Here is a 20,183-nt window from a genome sequence, read left to right on the forward strand (position 1 = left end):
GCTCCCCGGGGCTGGGGTGGGGAACCCGTGACCGTCGAAGCCACGAGGGCTAAAATGACCAAAGTGAATGGACCTGCCAGCCAAGCGCGTCCCTAAAGACGCAAGCCTCCAGAGACTCGAGTTCCAGGGCAGCTCGGCGACTGTGATCCTCGCGAGGAGATGGGCTCCAGTCTCCCCAGAAGCACTTGTGTTTTATGTTCTCTTAATGAATCCTTTGCAGCACACGTAGGTGAAAATCTTGCTTTATATCCCCCCAAATGCAACACTTGTTAGAAAGTGACATCACATGACAAACCACTGCAGACCATCCGACGCGGTGTCCTCAAGAAGCGCCCTGCTGCCCACGCGCCTTGGCTGGACACTGCACGACCCAGCGGTTACCCCGGTACTGTCTGAAGGTCTCCAGCACTCTGCGTCCCACTGTCCTGTGCTTCGGACTCTGCGTCCACGTGTTTGGGAGAAAGGGAAGCGGGTGCCCGCAGGTGACCCCGTGGCAGCGCTGGGGTGTTTGGGGCTCGCTGGATACGCGGGTCACCGCCACCCAAGCGGCACAGGCCATCCTTAGTTGCTGCGCGGTATCAGGTAACATTTTACCCCACAAAAAAGAACTTTCTGTTTTGAAAACAACACAGTTCATTTTTTTTCTCTTTTCTCATGTGGCCAAACTGACAGGGATTTGTAAGTAAACCAAAAACAAAGTAAAACCAGAAAAACCCAACCAAACACAAAAACAAAATACATCAACCAAAACCACTTTATTCTGAAGTTTATTTTGGACAAAGTAGTTGAAGACAGGTTACAACGGTACACACGTCGAAAGATGGGAAAATCAGCCGGCGCTGGAGCTTGCTCTGCTGCAGGCAGGCATGGCTGGCAGCCCTGGGCCCACGCCCACCACCAGAGGGGCTTTCCTCACAAAAAAAAAAACCCCACTAGACCTACGTAAATTCGAAGTTCCCTCTTGCAGAAAAGAGTAAGACACACGTTCACGTCAACCAATCTTTCCGGTTCTGTAGATCTGGAGCAATCAAGGCTCCGTGGAATGCCACACCCACCGTCTGCTCGGAATACCTGGGCTGCGAGGCAGCAACAGCACCTCCCACAGCCGCGCGCCCCAGGTGAGCAAAGCAACAAGAGCTTCAGGTTTGCTTATTATCTGCAGTTCATGGGCCAGGACTCCGACCCCGTGACCGCACGCCTGGCGGGCTGGAGACACCCCGCACAGCCAGACCACTGCAGCCGCAGAACACTACCTCCTGTCCTTTTTACCCGCTTTCCTCTTCCCGGAGAGCAAGTGCTTGGGCTTCATATCAAACACGTGTCTGTCGGCTTCTCCTTTCTTCCCCAGGCGGTTCATCTTCCTCTGAGCGTTCTTCATCATAGTCTTGGCTTTCTTCACCATCTGCACAGGGACACACAACACACGTCAGCTCCCGACTCTCCGTGGGCCCCGTCGTGACCCCGTCAACAGCCCTCCCTAACCGTCCAGATCTGTCCTGCCAGAAGTGCTGGCGGGTCTCCGTCCCCGCAGTCTGCCCTGGGGCCCAGGATCTGCAGACCTCAGCCCTGTGCGCTCAAGGACGGGATGAACGCTGTACCCAGACGAGGCCTGCGCCCCGCGGGACCTGGGAGGTCAGGGCCTGCGTGCCGTAGCTCCACTCAGACAAGCAAGAAAACGGACAGTCAGCCCAGGAAACCACGCTGCTCGCGTCAGACTCACAAACAGCCATGCTGGTACTAAAATCCAGATTTCTAGGAGATGGCACAGTACAATGGAAAACTCTGTACCTAAACTTTCAAAATGCAAAATCTAACAATTTATTGTGTTTATTTAAATAAAAAAAAAAATTTAAGTGAAACAGACTATGTATATCTCAAGTGTCTTTCCCAAAGACTGACCAAAACCACTCCCTACAGGGGCTCCGGCCTCCAGGCTCTGAAGCAGTGTCCTATGACATCACAGCGCCCTATGATATCATACTCCCGTCCACCCACTCCGCAGGGGGCACCAGCCCTCCCCTGGTGGTCGCTGCCCTCTACACGACAGCTGTAGGGTGTGTCCGGAGCCCAGGAGACCCCAGCAGAGGCACATCACAAGGACTAACCTTGACATCCCGAAGACCAGAGACATCCCGCGGAGTCCGAGAGCAGCTGCGGCTGCGGGCTATAGACGTGGGTGGAACGGAGTCCTCCCGTTTCCTCTTCCTAGTAACACTCCGAGACCTTCTCGCCTGGACTGCGTAATGGGCCTGAAGAGCACAAAAGCAAATTTAAGGCTGTAATCACACACACAAAATTACACCATCAAGAGGACAAGTCGCTGAAGAGTTTTTTAAGATTTTATCAAATAAGCTAAAGCTCTTTCACATATTAGTACGGGTCAAATGTTCCTCTTCACTTAACACAGCTGCTTCACGTTACAAGTGATTTTAACTCCAACAGAAAGCATCGACTTAACACTGGCCACTGCATGATGTCCTTCCCTTAGCCTGGATCACGAGACTGACATGCCAATTTCTATTTCCGGTGTAAAGCGTCCTCTCCCCGCAACCTTGGGCTTATGTACCTGAACACCAGGAGCAGCCCTCAGAAAGCTCAGAGCTGACGTTAAGCAGACACACCCACTGCACCTGGGCGGGGTAGCCCTGCTCGATGTGGTGGGCGCCCTGGTCACCCGTTTCCTGTCTGCAAACACCACAATGCCTCGACAGGCGCACTGGCACTCGGCCGGCACGTGAAACGTCTATTAAAGTAACGCTCCACATGAGCAAGGCACTGTACACGTTCCTGATTAAAATTAAAATTAATCTAATCCCTTTGGAAAAGGAATTTAATAAGTTATCTTTTGATTTTGATTATTGTAAGAATGTTTCAATAAAATAATTAAGAATATGAAAAAGCTATTTTATACAAGACTGTGTATGCTCCGGAGCTGCCTGCGTGGCTTAATTAAGCAACTAAGTCATTTTTCCCACCCCAACTAACTCTTAATTTTGACTCCGGTCATCCGGGTCTTGGGATCAAACACGCGATGGGCTCACGGGCTCCGCACTCAGCAGGGAGTCGGCTTCAGATGGTCTCTCCCTCTGCCCCTCCCCCCACTTACATGCACTTGCTCTAAAATAAAATATTTTTATTTTTATTTTTTTAAATTTTTATTTATTTATGATAGTCACACAGAGAGAGAGAGAGAGAGAGAGAGAGAGAGGCAGAGACACAGGCAGAGGGAGAAGCAGGCTCCATGCACCAGGAGCCCGACGTGGGATTCGATCCCAGGTCTCCAGGATCGCGCCCTGGGCCAAAGGCAGGCGCCAAACCGCTGCGCCACCCAGGGATCCCTAAAATAAAATCTTTAAAAAAGTATTTGCTCCAGCATAATTCTTCAGGGATAAAAAAATTCCAATAGTTACCTCACAAACCCGACAATCTGTGGGCCCCCAGGAAAACAGTTCTGAACTGTTTTCAGACAGCCTAAGCTCTCCCCACCGGTGAGAGAGCCTGGGCCCTAAGGCACAGCCGTATGCAGCCCAGGACATATGTGACCGGGACCATCTCCACGCACTTACATTGTCTTTGTCATCCATGTCAACGCCAAGACTGCGCATCTCATTCTCTAACACCTTCCGCTGAACCTGAACACAGAGAAAAAGGGATTGAAGCAAAATTAGTTTGATGAAATGTTTAAAAAAAAAAGTTCAACAGAAAATGGGAACACGTACCTTACAATGATCTAGGATACATTTCTTTTTTTTTTTTTTTTTTAATTTTTTTATTTATTATGATAGTCACAGAGAGAGAGAGAGAGGCAGAGACACAGGCAGAGGGAGAAGCAGGCTCCATGCGCCGGGAGCCCGACGTGGGATTCGATCCCGGGTCTCCAGGATCGCGCCCTGGGCCAAAGGCAGGCGCCAAACCGCTGCGCCACCCAGGGATCCCTAGGATACATTTCTTTTAGGAATTATATCTTTTAATCGTCTCACGTTCATATTTTGGGACAATCACTAAAGCCGAGGAAACCAACATTTCCCAGGAAGTAGCCACGTCTAAGACAACATACTCTTCGCATCCTCGGATTCTGCACAACTCTGCAGGAAGTCTGCGTTCAAGAGGCCCCGAGGCTGAGCTCACAGGATGCGCCCCAAGACACAAACTCCAGGGGCAGCTTCTCCTCCCATGCCCACTGAGCACCACCTGGGAACCAGGCGGATTCCAGTGTGCCAAGGGGCTATCATGTGCCACCCCGTGAACACAGTATCTCAGACACACGAGCGTCCACTGAGACGCGTGGGGAACATCATCGTGTCCCCCCCCCCCCCCCCCCCCCGCTCACAGTCTAGTTGCCCTGCACACCGTCCTGGCTTGGGGAGGCTCCCACTGTTTGCTGTCACATCCTGGGGCTGGAAGGCACCCAAGGACCCAGCCTGACCTGCTGCCCTGATGGGCACAGAGCAGATGAAGATTCTACAAAGACGGGGACGAGACGGAAAGAACTGCTATCATGTGGCCAATCTGCACCTAAAGTGTAAGTCTCCTTGTCCTCTCCAGTCATGGAGGCCAAGAAATCGCCCAAGGATTTATTTAACCCGGACTGGCATAGGTTTCTGTATACTGCAAAGGATTAGAGTCCTGACTCGCAGAGAAATTAAAGAGGAATTATTGACTGATGGCTTTTCTGCCACAGATCCCAAATCACAACCTCACAGGTCTGGCAGAGAGGCTGACTCCCACAGTGCTGGACCAGGAAGCCACCAGGACGGCGCCATCAGCCAACACGGCCGACCAGAGCTCCACCCGCCTCAGACGGCAGCACGCATCAACATCAACAGAACAGTACGTGCGATCCGATCCCACGGCCACACGTGGGCCGAAATGTCACAGTTAGCAAATCGGATCCATACAAGCCGTCCGGCACTTTGGAAACACGGAACTTGCCTTCTTAGCCGTCCGAGGCATCCTGGGGCCCTGTGTGTTCTTCTCCTTGGACTGCAGAATTTTCAGCTTCTTTTTTTCCCGAATTTGCTTTGCCAGCTGGCGGATCTCCCCCATCTCTTCGTCCTCGCTCTCAGACTCACTGTCGTACTCGCCAGCTGCTGTCCTCAGCTCTTCTTCTTTTTCTAACTCTTCTAATTTCTTTAAAAAAAAAAAAAAAAAGAATAAACAATTCTAATGAAGCATAATAACGAAAAACTCTTAAGTGTAGCAACGCTGTACAGGAGCTCGGTTCCCCTTGGTCCTTCAGGGGGCGACGAGTGCCATCACCTGGTCCCAGTGATGCTCATGGGCTCGATTCCCAGCAGTGAGCTCACAGGCCCCATGAGCTGTCCTGTGCTGTTTCTCTCACTTTACCAACTACTGCAGACATCAGGGTGCAATGTGCAGACATCACCTCCCTCCCTCCCCAGTACAGCCCCTCCCCACACTCGAGAGCACCACCGTGCACAGAAAAGTAAACCTTATAGATGTGAGCGGATAAGACCCTACAACATCCCCTTCATTCATTCTAAGCCCATCCCCAAGCACGAACGCCACTGCTGGCAGCAGCTGGGAAGGAACAGGAAATGAGGCAGCACTGGCAGGAAATATTCTTTCTTTAAAAACCCTGAGGACAGGACGCCTGGGTGGCTCAGTGGCTGAGCATCTGCCTTCGGCTCAGGGCGTGATCCTGGGGAGTCCTGGGATCGAGTCCCACATCGGGCTCCTTCCATGAACCTGCTTCTCCCTCTGCCTGGGTCTCTCCCTCTCTCCATGTGTCTCATGAATAAATAAATAAGATCTTACTAAAAAAAATAAAATAAAAATACAAAGGAGAAAAAAATGGGAGAACTAGAGAAAAAAGATTTTTTTTTTAATTTTTTTTAGGAACAGGTTTTATAAAGGTTTTGTTTTTTTTTTTTTTTAAGATTGTACTTCTCCATTTATGAGAGAGGCAGAGAGAGAGAGAGGCAGAGACACAGGCAGAGGGAGAAGCTGGCTCCATGCAGGGAGCCTGATGTGGGACTCGATCCCGGGACCCGGGGTCATGCCCTGGGCTGAAGGCAGCGCTAAACCGCTGAGCCACCCCAGCTGCCTGCAAGATTGTTTTTAAAGAGGAACCTGCTAAGAGACATCCAGTAAGAAGAAGCCGCCACTGAAGAACAAAAGCCCCAGGTTGGGCCGACAGGTCAGGCCAGAGGACCGTGGCAGCAGCAGCACAGGACCTGAGGAGGACAGGGAGCTCGCGGCCAGCAGAGTCCACCTGCCCCACACAGGAGGCCAGGGCTGAACCGGAGGGGAGCACGGTGCAGGGCCGAGCAGCAGAGCCCTGGGGTCTCCAGGACCCTCGCAGAAGGCTGCTGCTGGAGGGGACGGGTGAGGGGAGCGCCGTGATGCAGAAGGCACACGGCAACAAGTACGGTCAGGCCCACACGGTGCTTGTACCTTCCCGGTTACTGAGGAACAGAAACCACACGCTTCAGCAAGTGACACAGACCTGCATGATGTCGGGATCAATGTAATCAGCTACGTTATGGCCTTCCCAGATCTCGGGTATCTTATCGTGCTTCTCAGAGGAGTTCATCAGATCCCAGTACTCTGAAGTTAAAAAAAAGGTTACGTTTACTGTAACATCCAATACCTGCAACCACGACGCGCCCGAAATGACTCCTCACACACGTCTCTCCGGGAAGACGACGGGCGTTTGTGCTCAGCACAGCAGAGACACCCCATGAAGGAGGAGCTGCAAACACCCCGGCTCGCCCAGCACCTCCAGCCCCAGGGTCCAGGGTGGGAGGCCAAGGCAACGGACGCCTGCACCTGCACCCACGCGCCACGCAAGCAAACCCAACCCTCTTCCTGAAGCCACAGACCCCGGCGGCACACAGGTCATCTCTAAGAGGTGAAGGGCACCGCCGCCCTCCCACAGCTCCCTGAGCACCAGCGGCCTTACTCTGAAGGTCCAGAATGTAATCATCCCCCAGCTCCACTTCGAGGTCTCGTTCCTGCAATGAAGGAGCAGACAACTCCATCAGCCCCCGTTGGCCGTCCAGGCGCGCAAATGCGGAGCCCCCTCCTTGCCCTGGGAGACAGCCTCTTCTCCAACCCACAGCCGACCCCTGACACCTGTGTGGCCCGGCTCCCGTGTCCCAGCGGTCCCACCGTGTCCACCTCCCTCCCACCCACGAGGGTAGGGGCCTTGGTCAGGTCATGGCCGTGCTCGTAGAGCCCGACAGCACGGCCCAGACGCCTTCAGCGTTACGCCCCCTGCCCACTCCAGGCTCACACGGCCTTCTGCACCCCTGAAGCAGACCTACCCGCTTCCTCCTGGGCTCCCCGATGTCCATTCTCTTCCTGCGTGCCACCACTCCCTCGGGGATGAAAGGGGGCCTCTCCTGAGGAGACATCACCAGAGAGAGTTTTGTGCAACACCTTGCTGAATGCAAAGGAGCACAAAGGTGGAAAACCAGAGGCACACTCCCTCTCTGCAAAGCCAGACTAACAACACCAGCAGAGAACTGGGCAGGGGTACAGGCCAACTGGGCAAGGAAATGGGAAGACTCCATAGGGATCTGCAGTTTATTTAGAAAAAATAAATGCCAAGATTCTCAGGCAAAATCACCAACAAAAAAGCAAGAACAGGTGAAACAAAGTAGATGAAAGCAATCTAGACGGAAACTCAGTACACAGGAGAATTTAACAGGAAGATACAGCATTTCATCATCAGTTCTGAGAAAAATGACTCTCCTGGCAAAAACAGAGCTGGGGAGCTGCCTGCTTCCTAAGAACAAAGCGATGCAAGACTGAGCAAAAACTTCTGTTCAAGGCAGGAAAAATTAAAAAATGAAACCATCCAAGAATAGAAGAAAAATACTTTTAAAAAGTATTTTTGGAATGAATGGTTTTGTGTTTGACACAAAACTGATAGCTGCAAAAAAATACCAATGTTAGTTAATAGCACATAATTAAGTTTTAAATAGCCTATGTTAAATACGTGTAATCTAAGATTGAAAAAGGAAACCCCAATCAAAAAGCAAATGACCAAAAGAAAAAAAAAAATCTCACCCAAAAGAACCCCCCCAAAAAACCAACCTAGGGACACCTGGGTGGCTCAGGGGTTGAGCATCCACCTTCAGCCCAGGGCGTGACCCTGGGGTCCCGGGATCGAGTCCCGCATCGGGTTCCCTGCAGGGAGCCTGCTTCTCCCTCTGCCTGGGTCTCTGTGTCTCTTTCTCATGAATAAATAACATCTTAAAAAACAAAAGAACCCTACAAACCACACGAGTCTGATTTCCTTTACGTAAAAACTTTAAATTAAATGAGTAAAAGATCAATGACCTGAAGAACCAACGGGCCAATAAGCTCACGAAAAGGCTTGCGTGACAGGGCACCTTGCTGGGTCATGAGTTCAAGCCCCACATGGGGTATAAAGATCACTTTAAAATCTTCAAGAATAAAATAATGCTCGCCTACACTAATCATTACAGAAATCCCAAATATGGGACCAACTTTAATGGGTCAGACTGACGTCAGTGATCCGGGCCATGCGCAGTATAATCCAGGCAGGCATGTCTGCAGGACACGGAGCTCTCAGTGCCCACCATAAAATTCACTCTACACACACACATCTGTAATTAAAAACAAAGACGTAAAGAAAAAAGATGTGCAGCTGAGTACCACGGATGCAATGAAACAAAAAAAATTTTTTTTTGAGAGACAGCAAGCATGAGAGTGCACACAAGCCAGGGGAGGGGCAGAGGGCGAAGCGGACCCCCCACTGCAGGGAGCTCGACACAGGATTCGATCCCATGACCCTAAGATCATAATCTGAGCCGAGGGCAGACGCTTCACCCACAGGGACACCCAGGTGCCCCAAAAAATATTTTTTTGAAGCTTGATTTTCACATTTTAGAGAGAGCAGGAGTGGGAGGGATGGAGAGGGGGAGAGAATCTCAAGCTGCCCGCCCCCACTCCCCGACACAGGGCTCGATCCCACGACTTGGAGATCATGACCTTAGCTGAAGCCCAGAGTCAGACATGTAACCGGCTACGCCACCCAGGCGCTCCAGAAAACAAAAATTTTCAAAGAACATGACACATTTCCATGCTTGAAAACTTTTTTAAACGTTCACACACTACAAAGATTTCTCAGAAGATACACAAGACAGCCGCTAACCACCACGGTGGAGTGGGCGGCAGGGTCTCCCTCGGCACCTGTACAGCCTGGAACGCACCACGTGGTTTCCACGGGGGCCTGCGTGAGGCAGGAGCCCAGTCGGCGCAGGCCCCGGCTCGCAGGCCCGAGGGAAGGCAGCCTCACCTTGTCGTCTCTCTTGTGCGGCACAGCCAGGTGCAGCCTGTTCAGCACCTCGTTCACTTTATTTCCTTTCATTTTGGTTTCGACTCGATGAGCCAGAAGCCTGTCACAAGCCTGAGAAGTGAGGAAACAGGGCAGGACTCACGAGGCATCCCGGCTGCAGGGCCGCAGGGGGGCCCGTGGCGGAACCGAGCCCCATGCTCACCAGCTGCCTGCGTTCCAAAGCTCTGGACCTACTACACGCTTCTCCTCAGGAGTCAGAGCGGCCGCTGCTGTCTTGGGGTCACCTCAAGGTCCCCGTAAGCCCCCAGGGCAGGGCCCTTCCCAGGCACCCCACGCCCAGGCACCCCACGCCCCTTCCAGGCCTGCCTCCCGCCTCTAGGGAGCCCCTGCCATGCCCCTCTCAGGTTCACGACCCCCCAGACTCCAACTGGAGCGCCGGGGCAGCAGCAACCACAGCATCGGATGAGTCCCGGTTCACAGGAAAAGGACGACGGTGTAAAAGTGATCAGACTCGCACGGGAAATCTAACGGGAGCGGCCTTCCTCCACGTTCCTCTTGCTCCTTCTGCCTCGGGACAAGTTGTGCAACAGCACAGCTCCCACAGCCTGCCTGGCAGGACCAGGGCAGCAGGTGGTGGACGAGGCAGACGCCCCTCGTGCAGGGGGAGTCACAGTATCCCCGCCAGCCCCCACTCAACTGGGTGGGTGGGGAGCGGGGCTCTCTCCTGCCTGGCCCTCAAGGGCTCCCTGCCCACAATGGACGCCTCTCAACGACAAAGGCAGTAACGGGATGGACAAGGCACTGACCTCGGTTTTCACTTGGATAACCCCTTCCTCCGTCAGGGTGCTGGTCTCAACCACAGGAAATCCTGCAGCCTGCAAATCTGCAAATATTTTCTGGGAAGACAAAACAAAAACGAGAGCGCCACTGTTTCCACTTCTGCATGTAATGATTCTCGCTGTTTTTCATGTGGGTATCACAAATGCTAACTGGCACATCCGTGGTTCGTTTCAAATTCTTCTAAATGATACTTCCCCCAAATACTGAATTTTCCCCATATTCTTCTGTGATTAAGAAAACACCACCGCCAGGATCAAACCAGATTACAGAAGCCAACTACAGAGGTTCCCTGGAACATTCTGTAAGACATGGTGCTGGTGTGGTTCCTTAGAAGGAACCTGGCAACATCAAGCTACAGTTTTTAAAATGTTTTCAATACTATTTTTATTTTATTTTTTAAATAAATTTATTTTTTATTGGTGTTCAATTTGCCAACATACAGAATAACACCCAGTGCTCATCCTGTCAAGTGCCCCCCTCAGTGCCCATCACCCATTCATCCCCACCCCCTGCCCTCAATACTATTTTTAAATAAAACATTTGGCCTCTGAGACCTCAGGGAATCCCTTATCAAACAACACAACATGCACACGTCACTAAGATCTCTCTCGTCACAGACAAGGCCATGCAGCCCCACCACAGGGAGAAGGGCAGAGGTCTTGGGCAGCACTGAGGTCTGACTAGTCTGTGGTCCGGACAGTCTGCCTAGACCTCACAGGGGCCACGTTCATCACAACAGCAAGCCAGGGTGCCCAGGCACAAGGCCAGGGTGCGCCGTCAGGTTAACCAAACAGCGACGTCAGGACGACACCCGCCGCCCAGTTGCTTTCCAGTTTCGTTCGATCTGCCTGCCAACGGTGCCGACGAACCACCCGGGGATGCTGCTGTTACTATGAGCGACTGCAGAATGGAGTGTCCCATGTCCCCCCGGAGCTTGCCACACCTCGAAGCCTGCTGCTCCTTCACTCATTCAACTCGTGCCCCAAACTCATTTTCCCACAAATCTGTGCAGCAGGCAAGAGGCCCTCCGAAACCCACCCCCCCCACCTAAATCCCAACTCTGCAGGAGCTACTCAGAGCACAGGGCCACCCCAGGCCTGAAGAGACAAGGCCTATCTTCAGGCACGTGGGGTGCTGTAAGGCACACGGGCACCGTCCTGATGAAGGCAGGCCATTCCCACAGCCTCCACGGAGGGCAGAGGTCAGGGAAGGTCAGCTTTAGCCGGCCAGTAAGAAAACAAAGCTGAACTAGTATTGCTAAAATCCTTCTGGACTTCAGTTGTCTGAAATGATGACTTGGAATCAGCAGGTAACAAACCTGACGACATGGAGGAGACTTACCTGATCGTCTTCAGGAAGCTCAGCTATCCTCTTCACGTCACACTTGTTTGCTACGACTATGAGCGGCTGGAACAGAACAGACAATGAAGTACGTGTCCTCAGGGCACAGGTTCTATGCCGACAGCACGCCCCCCACCCCCACCCCCCCCCCACCCCGTACCTTATTGATAAAGAGAGGCTTGATGTTCTGGAAGAGCTCCAGCTGCTCCCTCAGCCCATGCCCACACTGCTCAGACAGGTCCATCACATACAGAACCGCGGCGCGCAGGTGAGCCAGGGCCGTGATGGCCTGCATCTCGATGGTGTTCCGATCCTCCAAGGGGTGGTCCAGGATCCCCGGCGTGTCTACGACCTAATGATCAGATCTGTTACCGCAAAGCGCACATTCCCACAGCCTTCCTGCCAGCACACCCTGGAAGTGACACCCATACCCAAACCAGGAAATAAAATGTTAAAATGTAGCTCTCCTGACTGACCATAATGAAATAACCTTTAAATATTAAGAAATAAGGTGGATGAGGTGAACCCCAGGGAGCTCACTAAAGAGCCAGCCGATGACCTGGAGAAAAAGACTTTTTTTTTTAAAACACAAGCTCTATGCCAACATGGGGCTTGAACTCCTGTCCCCGACGTCAAGAGCCGCACGTCTACTGAGCCAGCCAGGGGCCCCGACGGCACAGCCTACCACAGAGCAGGGCAAAAGGAACACTGATCATTTATAAAATTAAATTTTACTGTGGAAACTGCTCCACCCTCTAAAATGGCTAATAAATGTCGTTTCTCGTGACAGGGTCAGAAACACCAAGGAGACTTGTTTCTTTGGAAGCACCGCCGTCAGCACAGCGCAGACATCCACTTGGGCCACTGGCCGCCTCCCTGAGTTCTATCAGAACCAAGAACCGCCCTCGGGCAGCCGAGAAGCTCAGGGGAGTTTTGTCCATGGGGAGGTCCTGGTGACCCCGAGAACGTCTCCCACCCCTCGCGTCCTCCTCCGAGTGCCGCGGGAATGGGGGAGACACTCCAGGCGTGTGCTGTTAAAGGGGAGAGCTCTGACCTGCCAGCGCAGATACTTATAATCCATGTGCCCCACAAACAGAGACTTGGTCGTAAACGCATAAGGCTGGACATCCACATCCGCTCTCGTCACCTAAAACAAGACAATCACACAAGTTCCAAACCTCGTTCTCCCTCAAATAAGATAAATGTGGCAGCTATGTGTTATTAAGACTAATGATTTTGGCATTAAAACAAAACCACGGGCAGCCCAGGTGGCTCAGCGGTTCAGCGCCACCTTCAGCCCAGGGCCTGATCCTGGAGTCCCGGGATCAAGTCCCACATCAGGGTCCCTGCAGGGAGCCTGCTTCTCCCTCTGCCTGTGTTTCTCTGTCTCTCTCAAGAATAAATTTTAAAAATCTTAACGGAGAGAGACCTCACACAATCACACTGCTGAGGACAGAAGCTGCTGCTCCCTGATGGTCGGACAGGCTCCACTCCCTCACGCCACAGGCCCGCGCAGGGACACTGCAAATCAGACGGGGAGGTAAGGGGCCTGGTACTCGGAGCGTCCATTAGCTTCTGCTCTGATCCACCCCAGCCCCGGTGACACCCCACAAACTTGCTGTGAAGACAGAAATGCTCACTGCTGATCCACCAGCCACACGGTCCCACAAACTCTCAAAATGTGGTCGGTGCAACCGAGGAACCGTTTACTGTTTAATTCTAACTTTGTTTTTTAAAGATTTTATTTATTTATTCATGAGACACGCAAAGAGAGAGGCAGACACAGGCAGAGGGAGAAGCAAGCTCCGTGAGCCCCATGTGGGACTCGATCCCAGGACCCCGGGGTCATGCCCTGGGCTGATGGTGGCACTAAACCACTGGGTTACCCAGGCTGCCCTATTCTAACTGATGAAGTGGCCACTGGCTCACAAGCGTTTGAGCCATCAGCTTGGTCATCACGGGTCACGTCAGCACAACTTGGGGACAAAATAAAAACCTGCAAATTGGCTTAAAGTCGACATGTTCCTGGCAGTAAGCAGTCACACATACGTAACCGCTGTTGTTTGGCACCTGAGCTGTTGCTGGTTGTGAATGGACTTTTTATTACTTATGAACCAACAATTTTTTTTAAAGATTTATGTATTTATTTTAGAGAGCATGCACTGAAGAGCATGACTGGGAGGGGCAGAGGGAAAGAGAGAATCTCAAGCAGACCCTACTGCGCAGGAGCCTGATGGAGGGCTCCATCTGACAACCCCGAGGTCATGACCTGAGCAGAAATCAAGAGTTGGATGCTAACAGACTGAGCCACCTGGGCGCCCCTCCGTTGCTATCTCTGCTCAGGTCCCTGAAGCTCAGCTTCGTTGTCTTGAAGCACGAAGTTACTAAATAGTGTCGAGTCCCAATTAATAAACTCACTCAAGTAAAGAGTAGCTCAGCCACTCCCCACTACGTGGACCAAATACTTCACATGAGAAGTGGCCCATCAACCAAGGGGAGATTCACCCACAAAATATCTCAGGAAGCCCAACTCAGCGAGTGCAGCCCGCCACAGTAGGCACGGGCACGCCCAGACTAGGCTGAGACAGCACATCCTGGGAGAGGCTCTCTGTGTGTTAACTAAACTGTACTTGAACGTCTTCAATCCCTTAGAAACTTATGAAACACGTACCAGAATAGAAAATACAATGTTTTTCGTAACAGCAATACAAATGTGGGTTCAGATGGACTTAATCCTTCCCTCGAGTAAAGGGCTGTGAGAGCCAAGGGCAGTATGACTCAAGGACTAATCGGCTGGTCATCCTCCCCATGGGGACAGGACACAGCAGCCCTCGGGCCTCAAGTCCTTGGTCACCTGCCTTATCAACAGAGACTAACCTTATTGATGAAGCTGGACTTGCCAACGTTCGGGTATCCACAGAGGAGCAGGGTCCTCGTATTCGGGTCAATAGTTGGCAGACGGGACAGATGCTGGCGCACTGTGAGGTTCAGATTGCATATACTTAATTTCGCAAGAACAATCCAGAAACACTTTAAGATACGCTTCTCTTAGTTGGACTACGGTTTTATTAACCCCGCTCCAACGCTCTGCCATTCCGACATACAAAATGTGAGAGACAGGAAAAATACAAACAGGAAAAGGATTGGCTGGAGGCGCACCACAGTACACAGATGAGCATCTCCCCAATCTCGCTGTACCAGAATCCCAGTCAACAGGTCAGACGTGGAGGCAGAAACACACGTCTAAGTGCCCAGACCACTCTTACTAAGTGAGATGGTACTGGAAAGCATGTCTGAAGCACGCGTACGTGCCACCGCTTCCTGCCCAGGCCATGGGCTGTTTCCACACAAGGACCACGTGCCTCATCGGCAAGGCACAGTCACACCACTAGACTACCCTCAAGATTAAGCAAGAGAGACACAGGATGCACTGCAAGGCAGAGGAGCACAACTTGTTACAAACTATTTGCAAGATGTGGGGGGGGGGGGGAATCAAATGACTTTACAACATTTGTAGCACAAAAATATATGTAAAAAGCCAAACAACTGTTTCATTAAAAATACTACACTAATTCAGACTCTTAAATAAAAATACCACGTAACAAAACTGGAGTAGCAATTTCATGCTAACACATATTACAAAGCCTTTTTTTTTTTTTTTTGTAAAGATTTGGGAGTGTGCACGCTCAGGGGAGCTGGGGGAGGGCAGAGGGAGAGACTCTCAAGCAGACTCCCTGCTGAGCAGAGCCCGACAGGGGCGGATCCCACAACCCTGGGATCATGACCTGAGCTGAAACCAGAAGTCGGACACTTGACCAACTAAGCGGCTAGGGCACCCTATATTGCAAAGCTTGGAAGAAAAAAAAATTAAAATCTCAATAGATAAAAAACTACGGGTCATTTCCCCCCCCATATTTTTGGGTATTTTCTTGTGATTTATAACGTATGTGCCTTATGTACTATTAAAAGAATTTGTGTTTGCCATATTTAATAGTACTAGTGATTTGTAAGAATTTTATTTTTTAAAAAAGATTTTATTTATTTATTCATGAGAGACCCAGAGTGGCAGAGAGACAGGCAGAGGGAGAAGCAGGCTCCCTGCGGGGGGGCCCGATGAGGGACTCGATCCCAGGACCCCGAGGTCATGCCCTGAGCTAAAGGCAGACGTTCCACCACTGAGCCATGCAGGGATCCCCAGCGTTTTCACTAACTGCTTTTTCAATAATAACTAGCCTGCTGGAATTTCTCATAAGCTGGGTGGGAAAAGTAATTTGATCCTGTCAGGTCTAAAATAAAACAAAACGAACATTCCAAAAATAAGTTCTTGACAAAAATCAAGAACCGGAACAGCACACAGTAACCACCGTTCTTGCTTACGGACAACAGATACCTTGCTCCAGGTACTCCAAACTCTGCTTCTGTCTCCGGATGATTGTACACATCCGCCCGAGGGCAGCACGCTTCAGCTGCTTGCAGCGGTACAGAGAGTCTCCGTACTTCATAAGCCGCACGTAATCTTTGGCCACACTTGAAGAAATCAGAACAAACACATAAAAGGTTTTTTACTTTCCTCAGTAATTCAAAACCTACTATGATAAGAAAATACCTACTTGTCCACTAAGTTTTTGGCAATGTTTATTTGTCCCAGAGCCAACTTGTAATGATCCTTGTCATAGAGAATGTTCATCAAATCGGCATAAAATGGATGGATATCCTAGAACAGAAACAAAGCAGTGTTTTGGCACAGGAGTCTCATCTCAACGTGTCAGTAATCCTGGAGGTCACTTCTGTCTGCCCCGCCGTGCCCCCTTCATCCTTCCCACGGCAGCCAACTCTCCACTTGGGCACGCGCCCCCTCCCCCACTTCTCAAGACCCGAATCCATGCCTGCAGACACCTGGTCATTGCACCCCGCCCCCCCAAATGTAAAGGTCTGCAAGCCCCTTTGGCCCCTGACCCTCTGCTCCTATCTTCGCACGCATCACAGGAACGGCTCTTTTCTTCCCTAAACCCAATCACGCCAGGAGCGTGTCCACCAGTCATCAGCTCGGACCCTCCCCAAACTCCTTTCTTCCTCCCGGAATTTTGCAGACAGCCGCCACTCAGGCTTCGTGATGCTTCCTATCAGCTGCCCCCAGGACCGACCTTCTGCTCCTGCAGGCTCGTGCTCCCACCCAACACTCAACACCAGCGTTCCCGGGGGCACTTCTCTCTCCACACTCACGTCCTGGGTGACTTCGCATGGATCTAGGAGCACAGACGTCTCCAGGCCAGAGCGCTCATAAACCTCCCCTTGCACGTCTGCGCGGATGTCTGACCCACACTTTGGATCCCTCCTCCTCCTCCGGCCTCCCCTGCCCCCCTGTGGACAGATGGCCACCCTGCTGTCGCAGGTGCTCCGGGCCACCCGCCCTGTGAGAAGACCTACGAGCTCTTCCTCTCAAGCACTCCACTCTCCAGCACCGCAGATGTGTAACTCGGTGCATCACCTTCAAGCGGTCTGCTCCCCCCAAGGGCTGCTCGGCGGCATGAGGCTCAACTTGGAAGGCCTAAGGACAGAACTCATGCCCTGCGGCAGCCCTGCAGCAGCCGGCTGGCCCGCACATCCGCCCGACCCAGCCCTGGTACTCTCCCTCCGCCACCCTGCTCCACTGCCCGGGTCTTAATGGCTGTCGTGCTCCCAGGGCCTGAACAGAACCCAGACACGTCAATCACTGCACGAGCGCAGCTACTCTAATCTTCTTCTCAGCTTAAAAAACGTGGGTGAGGGGGTATCTGGGGGCTCCGTCAGTTAAGCACCTGACTCTTGGTTTCAGCTCAGGTCATGATCTCGTGGGATCAAGCCCCACGTCCATGCTGAGCACGGAGCCTGCTGCAGATTCTCTCGTGCTTCTTCCCAGGTAACTTCTAGGGTTCTCACCCTTTCCCCAAAAGCTTTCGCGTGTTCAAGCGGCCTCTAGCGAGCACCTGCGGCATGCCGGGCCGGTTGACTAGCACAATCTCCGCTCTTATTTTAAGCACACCTGTAATGGTTTAAAGGAGGGATCCCTGGGTGGCACAGCAGTTTGGCGCCTGCCTTTGGCCCAGGGCGCGATCCTGGAGACCCGGGATCGAATCCCACATCGGGCCCCGGTGCATGGAGCCTGCTTCTCTCTCTGCCTCTCTCTCTCTCTCCCTCTCTCTCTCTCTGTGTGATTATCATAAATTAAAAAAAAAAAAATTTAAAGGAACTCGTCCCCTCTGCCTTAACCTAGCTTTGCGGGCCATCTTGGGACAGTGGCAAATGCAGGCTCGCCCCCTGTACTGCTGACCCGCCCTCACACCACCCTGCAGCGGTGTGACCTGCACAGCGACCCCACACGCAGTGCCTGCCCTCGCTTTCTCCGGCTCCGTCAACGGGCAAACTTGACTACGCCGGGAAGGCTTCAACTGTTTTAGCTTAATGCACAGACTGTAGCCCCCCCACCCCCAGCCCCCAGACCACAAAGAGGCCCATGCGGAGCCGAGCATGATCAGTGGTGGACCTCGCACCATGGACACGACCTGAGACCACGGGAGAAAGAGCCTTGCCAACAGGGAGGGAGGAAGGTCACGCCCGCTGGCAGGCCGCCAGGCGCAGTGCAGGCTCTGGGAGAGCTGAGCTGGTTGGAGGGAAGGCCTGCAGCACGGCTCCGGACCCCCGTACGTGGGCTCTGGCTGTGGGACAGAAATCCAAACACCTGCGCTCTGTGCCCAGCTTTGCCACCAACTCAGGAAGTGTGACGGGTGTGCATGTCGGGGAAGTACCTGAACCGGCTGCAGACACCGGTGACCTGAACGCTCACGCTCACACCATTTACTACAGGGTCCCTGGGGCACTTACATCCAACTTGGGGAAGTCCATTAGAATCTGCGACAGTCGGTCATGGTAATTCTGCTGAGTGAATTTGACCTTCCTCATGTAAAAATGTCTAATGCGGTGGATTTGGTAATGTTTGTGGACGACCGTCGGAGTCTTGCGTTGAGTCTTCGACAAGGTCAGGTCGATAAAGTCCTGCAACCAAATCAGACACAGCAGGTACAGCAGAAGTGTCTGCTTCTTACCCGTTCATCTGAAACCCTCTTAGAAGACCAACGGTACCATGTGTGGAACTACGGTTTTCTAACTATATCTTTAATTTCTTATATTCAACTCCGTTCGCGTTTAGTTTCAAGCCTATAAAAAACCACTTAGCAGCTGGCTGCCAGGACCAGTCCCGCCCTTAACCTCTCCAGGCCGTCTTCCCAGCAAGGCTCCTCCCCCTGCAGTCCGGTGCCTGAAGCGTAAGTCAGAGAAAAACACTCGGAGGGAAAACAAGTCCTGCAGTTTCAGTTCGCAGGTCTTTGAGGAAACACGGACGTCAGTAAGACTGACACCCGCTCGGTGGTCTCCCAGGTCGCAGCGGCCGCGAGGACACAGGGTCTCGCCTGAAGCGCCCCCGCGGTCAGGCCGGGACGGGGACCTGCTGGAGCCGGCACGGCCCTCCCCCCCCGCCTCCCCGTGGCCCGCCGGGCGGGGCCGAGGGACCCTACCGCACCTCCCGTCCTCTGGGGGGAGGGCCCTGCGCACAGGACCCAGGCTGACCCGGCCCTGGAGACGACCCCCGAGCCCAGGGGGGGCCTGACCCCGAGGGAGGAACGTGACCCCCGAGCGGGGACCAGGACCCTAGGGAGGGACCCGTGGCCCCGAGAGGGGACCCAGGACCTCGAGGTGGGGGAGCCCTGACCCCGAGGGGGGGGACCAGGAGCCCGCGACCCGAAGGAGGGGCCCAGGACCCCGAGGGAGGAACCCCCGACCCGAGGGAGGCCCCTCCGCGTCCCCGGGGCCCCGCTAAGCCAGGCGGCCCTAGTCCGGAGACTACGTGGCGTAAGAGCGGTGGGCGCTGGAGGTGACCCCGTGCCCGCGAGGCGCAGGCCCGGCCCGCCCCGCCCCTCCGCCGCCTACCTTGGCGGACGGCACCACCGTGATCTTCTTGAAGTTGTAGTGCGCCATGCCGGCTGCCAGCCACGCGGGACGGTGGGGGCGGGACTTCCGCCGGATGCGCGTCACTTCCGGGCGCTCCGGCGTCCTCGGGCACGGCTTCCGGGTGTCACGGCGCCCCCTCCCGGCCGGAGGTCCCAGGGGGCGGAGGGCGGGTGGACGGGGGCGGGGCGGACAGGCCTGCGGGGCGGGGACCCGGAGCTCGGGGTCCTCGGGGGACGTGGTGTCTGGGGGTCACGGGCCCGGGAACTGGGGAGCCCGGAGGACTCGGGGGTCGGGGCGTCGGGGCGCCGGGGTGTCGGCGGGGAATCCGATGGGGAGCGAGGCGGAGGCCGCGGTCAGCAGGGGCGGGCGGGGGCGGGGACAAGCCCTGGGGCCCGCGTCCGCGCAGCGCCTTAGCCCGCTGGGCGCCCCGACCCCCGTGACCCTGCCGTGAGGTTCCGGCTGCCCTGCGGGACCCCGCCCCCGGGCGCGCCGGCCCAGCTCTCCCCGCAGCCCCGCCCGCTCGGCCCGACCCGGCGCCCCAGGCCTGCGTCTCCCCGTCGCACGCGTTCGCCGTCACTCGTGACCTGCCCGCATGCGGGACTCCGGGTCGTCTCGGCCTCCCGGCCCGCGAGAGGATGCGCGATCGCCGACCCCGACCCCCGACCCCCGACCCCTGACCCCCAGGACTCCGGAGCCCAGAGCGCGTGGCTCCGACGGGGCGCCCGGG

At 53.9% G+C, this 20,183-nt stretch overlaps 1 protein-coding gene across 1 annotated transcript; it reads right to left on the minus strand.

Annotated features, from left to right (window-relative positions):
* Window positions 1-736: 736 nt before the first annotated feature.
* On the minus strand, window positions 737-19,595 carry GTPBP4 (GTP binding protein 4). The gene is made up of 17 exons (XM_072825978.1): window positions 19,436-19,595; window positions 18,335-18,505; window positions 16,084-16,187; window positions 15,864-16,000; window positions 14,351-14,451; window positions 12,528-12,620; window positions 11,634-11,825; window positions 11,474-11,539; window positions 10,099-10,188; window positions 9,293-9,403; window positions 7,290-7,367; window positions 6,926-6,977; window positions 6,470-6,570; window positions 4,933-5,130; window positions 3,567-3,632; window positions 2,106-2,249; window positions 737-1,402 (listed from the first exon to the last, which is right to left on the minus strand). Exons 1-17 carry the CDS (start codon window positions 19,481-19,483, stop codon window positions 1,250-1,252), a joined length of 1,905 nt encoding a protein of 634 aa, XP_072682079.1. The 5' UTR covers window positions 19,484-19,595; the 3' UTR covers window positions 737-1,249.
* Between the last annotated feature and the right edge of the window lie 588 nt (window positions 19,596-20,183).

This window comes from Canis lupus, chromosome 5, assembly GCF_048164855.1.
Source record: "Canis lupus baileyi chromosome 5, mCanLup2.hap1, whole genome shotgun sequence".
Classification (NCBI taxonomy): Eukaryota; Metazoa; Chordata; class Mammalia; order Carnivora; family Canidae; genus Canis; species Canis lupus.